The sequence below is a fragment of the Prosopis cineraria genome, unplaced genomic scaffold, assembly GCF_029017545.1.
Source record: "Prosopis cineraria cultivar Desert tree isolate PC_DT_omini unplaced genomic scaffold, ASM2901754v1 PC12, whole genome shotgun sequence".
Classification (NCBI taxonomy): Eukaryota; Viridiplantae; Streptophyta; class Magnoliopsida; order Fabales; family Fabaceae; genus Prosopis; species Prosopis cineraria.
In genome coordinates this window covers 40,156,693-40,165,305 of record NW_026555343.1, presented here as the reverse complement: position 1 = coordinate 40,165,305, position 8,613 = coordinate 40,156,693, and the positions used below count along the sequence as shown (strand labels likewise).

The following is an 8,613-nucleotide window of genomic DNA, read 5'->3' as shown; positions in this document are numbered from 1 at the left end:
GAAGAGTTGGGACATAGTATTTTTAAAGTATGATTTACTTTTAATAATTAACAGTAGCAATAGTGAATAAATAAATGTGATATAGGTATATATTTAAAGTTCAAATAAATGCCATACATAGGTACATAGTTACCCTATTTTTAGGAGTTGAAGCTTTATATTTTAGCCATTAATTTGTTTAACATAAGCAAATTCAAGTTGTATATATCTTTTGTGTAGGAATTCATTGTATATTCATGTATATATATGATTATTGTTTGCTAAAATTTATTTCTAGGTTTGCTGGAATATATATTATCTGTAATTTACATTGTAAGGGATTACTAGAAAATGCAATCCCTCTATTTTAAAAAATTTGATCATAATATTCAACGGTTATAGTGAAAAACTATTGAATATTATGACTAAAAATACAGTGGACAAATATTCAATGATTGAGAAATACAATGACTATTCAATGGTTTTTTTACTCAAAATTGTTGAATACTACGCTATTGAATATTGCCAATATTCAATGGTTGTGAGTCAAGAATTGTTAAATATTTTATCAATCAATTTCACACTTTAATAATGCAAAAATTTATTCAATAGTTTTATATTAAAAGTTTTTAAATAAAATAAGAATGTTTAACATTTAAAAACCATTGAATAAAGGCTCTAAGAATATTCTGTGCTAGATTACTCAACGGTTCAAAATCATTAAATATTAGTAACAATAATTGCTTTATATTCCCTTTCTTGTAATAGTGCTTGTGTTCTTGTCAATTTGTTTGGTAAGCAAATCCAAAACTTATTTCTTCTCTTTGTAGTGATCTTTATCTCGTACAAGCATTTGAGTCAAAATTTGGTTTTAATTGTTATTCTAGTCTGGTTTTTATTTTGATAATGTATGAGATATGATTTCTAAAGTTTAAGACTGATGTGATGATTTGAGTGATAAATGGATTGAATTGGAATGGTAGATTCATAAGTCAATAAATTCCTCTTACTTTATGTTGAATATTTTTGAATTTCATTCAATTCATATATTTTTCTCAATCCAGATATAATTAAAATATTTGAATTTGATAATAATAGTTTTTTTTATTTTTTTCATAAATAGAATCCTTTTGAGAATAGTTTGGATGATCCATTGTGTTGTTTGTGATTGTGGTGATTATTAATGTTGAACTACTACTTCTAAAATAGAATTATATTCCCCCCCCCTCTTTTCTTTATGTTTATAATTAATTTTAATTTTGATTTCTATGCTTTCAAAAATTAAATTGGTTTCTTTTCCTATAGGAGAAAGACATTTTTAATTCAATTATTATTATTTTTCTTTTAATTTCTCAATTGTTTTACCTTATATGTATATATTACACTGGTGAGATGGTTATTCCTCATTATAAATTCATTGGCATGTAATATATTGTATATGTTATCTTGGTGGGATGGTTATACCTCACCGATGAATAATGAAGAGATATATATTTACTATATTATAAGTGAGATGATTGTTCCTCATCGGAGAATAATGAAGAGATAGATTTAGTATATTGTTAGTGGAATGGTTATTATCCACCAAGATTTATAATAATTGAAAATTAAAAGGCTATTTGTGATTGAATTGAATATTAATGGCATGATTTTTTGATATGAGCTTGTGATCAAAAGTTTTGATTGAATGTTATGATGGCTTGACAAGATTGAATATTGTGGCTACATGTTTGATGTGAAAGACTGGGAGTTGAGTTATTACATGGTTGTTTGATTCATAGATGAAGTATTGGAAAATTTATTTTCTCCTTCTGCACATGAAAAATATATTTTATAAATATTTGAACATCATAGCATTGACTTGTTTCATTTAAATTCACTTGCAAAAAACTCTTGTATACTCTTGTTTCTCTTTTGTTGACTTTGTTATTTATGTTTTCAGTAAGTTAGTGATAGACTCACTCCTCTCTTGATACTTTTTTCCCCAAGGGAGGCAATTGTTAAAGTTCTTTTTTATGAGGTATCATTTCCAAACAAATGGAGTAGATTGCGAGGTTGTGTTATGAAATTATGTAACATCATGACTACTATGGTAGTGCTAGAGTCAAGTTGTAATATTAAATAAATAGTCATGTTTTCATTCAAAATGTGTTTTGCCAATTTGATTTATCATTTTCTCTTAACACTCAATCTAGTGGGAATCGTTGAAATTTAAGTAAATAATTTACATTGTTGGGAATACTTTTGTGTGAGAAATTTAACTAGTTAAGGCTTGTAAGGCTAAGTGGGATTAAGTTAACTTAGCCTATATGTTGGTCACAACTCAAATTTTGAGTAACAGAGGATGTCCTGTCCCATTCCCATATGTATATATCTTTGTGAATGATTTTTTTCCAAAAATAAAGGTATATGTATCAATATACAAATTAAAATAGATTTATAATGATTGTTAGATTTACAATTACAAAGTTTTGAAATCTAGAATTGTTACTAACCGTTAGAAATATTAATGATTTTAAGTAGAGTGAAATGGTAATTTAAAAGAATATTTTTAAACAATTAGATAAAATTGTAATGTTTTAAACATAGAAGAAAAAAGAATGACAGTTAAATTCTTCAAAAACAAATTAATGACATATACATTCCCGATAATTTTTTAAAAAAATTATAAATATTAATTCAAATAATTGCAAAGTTAGAAATTTTATTTATAAATAAGATATTTAAGTTCTAAATGTTACTCTCAAATTGTAACTGAGATTCTCAACTATTTGCAACTACTATATGGAAACAATTATGATGAACATAACTGTTATTAATTTCATCTTCAGGACTATTATATGTCATTCTCCCATAAAAGAAAGTTTTTGAGTTATTGCGTATGTACGCAATAGGTAAATCTTGAATATATTTAGAGATACATGTAAAACTACTTATAGTGTAAAAGGCAAAGAAGTTTGATTATTTTCAAAAACAACTTGCAACAAATCTCTCATTTACTGTAAATATTAATTAGATGGACATAGGAAAACTAGCCATCACCCATGTGTTTTGGGCAAGTATTAGAAATGCTAATAGACTAAACACACATTTTAATGTTGCTATATTGCACTAGACACTACGAAGAGTACAAATCGAAATCATTGACCCAAAGCAATTTGGGCGGCCTTAATCATTAAAGAAGAAGTGTAATTGTCATTTGCAGAGTATCCTTGTTGATTGATGATGAGACTATTGAGTGCTTTAAATTGCTATATTAGACACTTTCTTAAATGCACGACTAAAATTGTGTATACATACCAAAATAAAGCTATGGCATGAACTTTAATTTCAGTGAGGCTCTCATTGATACAAAACAGTGTCTGCGTACTTGCCATTTAAACATAATGACATTAAGCACTTTGTAAAATTGATTTAAGATCAATGGATCATATTTTTTGACTTAGTTTTGCAAACGCAAGCCTGATTATTGAAAATAAATGGTTGACAAATGAAATCCACATATGATATTGGATGATATTACGGAGATCGAACATATATCTATGGTATAATTACTCAGTATCACAACATTGAGCCTGTTGAAATCAAATACATCAATACTTGCGGTATAACCCGTAAGGCCATAACTATATATTATCCGTAATTTGTCTCCTAATGCAAGGGATCGGTATAATTAACAGTTCAAATCACTTCACTAATCCAAATGATGCGTTTTAATTTGCTGCTAAGCTTTAAGTGCTCATCGGTCCGACGGGTGGGGAATGTGGACGCTACATGAAGGAACATCCGGGCCTAAGAAAGAAAAGAGTAATATAAAACTGCTAACTAATTTCAAGTATTTTTTTTTAATTACAGTGACAGCGTTCGCTTTCGCAATTTAAAAAAAAAACAGTTACCTCTTAAAATAAATCTAAGGATACATTTTTAGTGTAAAAAAGTTATATTACGCTGCAAAAAAAAACATTGTCATTATCAAAAGTCTAAAAGTCGCCGCTAAAAATCACTACTAAAAGGTTATCACTTAACAATTATCACAACTAATTTTTGGAGGCGACAATGAAATATATTTTTAATGGCAATAAATATTACTGTCAAAAGTTTTTAAATACTAAAAATTTATTTTTAGATTTTTTTAAAATAGTAATTTATTTTATGAATGTTGCCGCCAAGACTTTTAATTTTTAGACTTTTAGTAGCTTTTTAAAAATAATAATTTATTTTATACGATGTCACTTTGCCATGTGTGCATCACCCTGCTACCTTATGCCACATCACACACCATATGTTCAATAGATGTTGCCACCTTGTACCACGTGACCCATCATGTGTGTATCTCCTCAAGCCACTTCAACGCTATGCTACCACCATGAGCTATGTCATATATGTCAAAGCAAAAATTTAAACCCTTTACCTCCCATCTTCAAGTCTTAAGTATTTCTTCTTTGTCAATTGAACTAAAATATATCCACAATTATTATATGTAAAATTAAATATATATTATTTCTCTACATACATATATATCAAATAATATATTATTAAAAATATACATTTATTTTATTTTATTTTCAATTATTAATATGAAAAAATAATTTATATGAATATTATTGTTAATAAAATATTATTTTTTACCAGTAAATATTATTTTTATTAGGAAAATAAATTTAAAATAAAAATTTTAAATATTAAATAATATTCTTATATACATTGTAACCAATTTTTAAATTTTATTTTTAAAATAAAAATTATTAAGTATATAATTTATTTATAAATATGTATTATATTAGTTTATGTTAAATATATTTTACTTTTTTCTTCTCCATATTTTTACCAAAAATTAATAAATTAAATGATTAAAATTTTATCTTCTCTCAAAATGGTTAAATGTTTCCCCCTCTTTTATTAAAAATATATTTTATCTATAATTTTTTAATATCTTAAAAAAAGCATTTTAATATCAAATTAATTTCTACCACATGAATTTTGTTAATAGTCATTTTCAATAATTTTAAATTTTTAATAAATACTAATAACTTTTATAATACAAGATAATTAAAAAAATCTCATATGTGATCAATCTAACTAACCTCTAATCATCCTCTACCTCATAACAAGGTCAATTTGAATAATTTTTCATATTCTTCTTGATAATAATTAGTTATAAATATTTTATTAGTAACTTCTTTTTTTTAATAATGGAAACATAAATACATTACGTAGAATTACATAAAATCCTTGTTTAAAAGCTATTAAAACTCAATAGAAAAGGTAATCACCATTTGTGTGCTAAGCTGAGCATCAAGTGCATAATATACCAAACAACCTATAATATCATTTACATTTCATGATATTCATACAACTTTAACATCCCAATGCCAGTGTATTTAAATAATAATTTATGATAACTTAACCTGATTGTAATTGAAAGTAATAACCACTAAGATTTTAATTTATCATATTAAATTACTAGCTTAATAATATAATTCTTAAAAAAATATGAGCTATATATGTCTAAAAAAAGATTATAAATTATATAAAATTAAAAAACGATTTAATAATTAAAATTAACACATCTTCACCATTATTCTTTTTGTTTCACAATTCTATATGTCATTTATTTCTAATTTTTCGTATAAAATAAAAAATTTAATTTCATAAATATTTTTTCAATGATTTTATTTAATTTTAAATTTTTAAAATAATTCATAAGAAATTTTTTAATAATTTAAATGATAGTTTCATAGATTATTTTATATAATTTAAAATTATATTTAATTTTTTAAAAATAACTTTCAATGAAGATAAATGTTATCGCCAAAAGTAATTATATAAATTATTTTTTATAAAAAATAGTTTTGGTAGCGACATATGTCACCTCCAAAAGTTCACTTTTGGTATGTGATTATTAAAAGTTGCCAACAAAAGTTTACTTTTAATAGCAACATTTAATATCGCTAGAAGTATATATTTGGTGATGATTTTGATGGTGATTATGATTTGTTGTTGTTATAAGTTTTTTTTATAGTGTTAGTTTGAAATTTTTATATGCTCTCCCCTGTCTTCAATATAGTACACTTTCAACATGTGTATCATGCGTATTAAAAAGTTTTAACTTTTTTCCAAATTCATAAAAAAATTGATTTATTTTATTTTTGTCTTCTCAACGCCTAACACTTACAATTTCTCAAGCATTTACAGTCGGTGTATATTATCCAACATGAGTTATATATATAGCTATTTCTTACAATTACAAATTGTTCTATATATATTTTGAACCAACAATATGTTAGAAGCACAAGTCAATGTTCTTGACAGTTTCACTTTATAACACTTTAGTCAGCTTCTCGCTGGTCAAAACTCTTAATAAAAAGTCCTCTCCATATCTGTGACATTGGCATCTCATCAATGAAAACATAAATATTACAAACGAAAATTTAAAAGGAGAACCAATCTCAAAAAAATAAATAAAAATGAGAGGCTTTTTAAATTTATAAACGTCATTTAACTTACGAGGTAACTCCCTTATTTGGAACTCATACACAATAATTTGTAGAAAATGAGGAAGTATAGAACACTATAAGTTGAATAAGATAATATATAATAAAATAAGATGGAACCATATTATGCCTCCATGCGTGGCAGAGAGGGATGCGTGCTTTGAGATTCAAAGGTTTCCAAAAGGCCAATCGAACTCTAGATCACCATTCTCCTTTAAAGCTGGCGGCGTTGATTGTAAATCCTGGGTGTCAAGCAAGCAATCATACGAAACGTTATTCATCCGACAACCTTGGTCGCAATCAGGGCCGGCGTTGCTGTCTTCAACAACTTTGTTATTCCCAAGAAAGCAAGACGGTTCGAATGCATCCGCGTTCAGAAAATTCGAAACGAAACGATCATCCAGTTCAAAATGCGCCATGAAATCTAACGGATTGTAATTAGTATTTGCCTCCATATCCACCGAAGGTGGAGCCTCCATTATTTTCTCACGTTCACACCTAACGTTCATGTCATGAGTCGAAGAAGAAGATGCAGCCATTTCCATTAACGGCTGGACTTGTTCGCACGTTAGTACCTCGGTGCACTTCGTTGCTTTGGTTCGAATCACGCATGAACCAGAATTTGAAGGGATTGAGGATTCTGGTTTTGCGTATAGAAGCTTCTTTCTGATGTGGGCGTTCCAATAATTCTTTATCTCATTGTCCGTTCGTCCCGGCAATCGCCCAGCTATCAAAGACCACCTACATAGCGCATTCTTCACTATTACTGATCTAATTAACGAGGCCGTACAAAAACTTGAAAAGGAGATTAACATATGGAATTGAACCCAAAACAAAAGGGAATTGATGCATTTGGAGTGATCAGTGCGAACCTGTTTCCAAGAAGCTTCTGAAGTCTGATAATGAGATCCTCTTCGTCAGGAGTGATATTTCCTCTTTTGATATCAGGTTTCAGATAATTTAACCATCTGAGCCTGCAACTTTTGCCACATCTCTTAAGACCTGAATATCAGATCATCAGCAATTCATTAATTAAACCATAATATTTCCAAGAATTTATTTAAACGTACTTACAAACACACAGACATAGTTATATATAATTAGTAGTTAAATAAATATCTAACCTGCTCTTCTGGGAACGAGTCTCCATTTTCCCTCGCCATGAGTCTCAATGTAATCGGTGAGAATCTGGTCTTCTATAGCTGTCCATGCTCCTCTATTCAAACCTTCCCTAGTATAGCAAGGACTCGTTCTCATGATCTCATCTACCCGCCGCCCTTTTTCTCTCTCTTCTGTGAAGCGGATGATAAAGCAACGTTGAGGGCGAAGGAACTAAGCTGCTATTTGTTGCTATAGCTTGTGGGTGTTTGATCGCCACCTGTTCCTCCGTGTGTTTACTTATTTAGATATGTGTATGATATGCATACAGACACCTGCCTACTCATAATAGAAAAGCCACATTGATTGGTTTTAATTATTGAATGCGGAAGTCAGGAAAATCTGTGCTAGTGCCAAACTTGTCTTCTACTGGACCCAGAATTTATTTGATTTGATTAGACGACAAACAGTGAGGGCGGGGCAACATTTTGAAATTTTATTTTGATTTTTGTCAAACTACTGTCAAAAATTGTTCTCTTATATAATTTTTTTTTAATATAAAATATTTTTAATTAAAAAAACATAACTTTTGATTCTTACTTTCTCTATTTAAAAATATAAAATATTTTTAATTGAATCTCATTCTCAATAAAATAATTATTTATTTTTTAACTAATCTTATCTTTTCATATTTATCTCTATTAAACACTCTACAATAAATATAAAGTCATTATCAATAGAGATACTTTTTAAAAAAAACAATGATTACATCTCGAAAGACATCAAAGTTTTCAAAAAACAATAGATGAATATGTATTAATGCATTATATCTATAATTCATTAAAAAACTCACAAAAAAGAAAGAAAAACACTATAAACATCATTTTCAATCTATGCTTTTAGTCTCATTGATTATTCTAAAGTTGCACATATCTTACATTAGCAATATCAAGCCAAGAAAACATCATACTTTAGCAAATGTCAAAATCTAAATAAAATAACAATGATTTTTAGAGAAATCATGCGTCAGTGTCGGTTATCT

At 27.6% G+C, this 8,613-nt stretch overlaps 1 protein-coding gene across 1 annotated transcript; it reads right to left on the bottom strand.

Moving 5' to 3' along the window:
- Positions 1–6,455: 6,455 nt before the first annotated feature.
- Positions 6,456–7,810, bottom strand: LOC129288906 (transcription factor MYB1-like). Its single transcript, XM_054925721.1, has 3 exons — positions 7,598–7,810; positions 7,346–7,475; positions 6,456–7,214 (listed from the first exon to the last, which is right to left on the bottom strand). The coding sequence occupies exons 1-3, from the start codon at positions 7,728–7,730 to the stop codon at positions 6,641–6,643; spliced, it is 837 nt and encodes a 278-aa protein (XP_054781696.1). The 5' UTR covers positions 7,731–7,810; the 3' UTR covers positions 6,456–6,640.
- Positions 7,811–8,613: the final 803 nt, after the last annotated feature.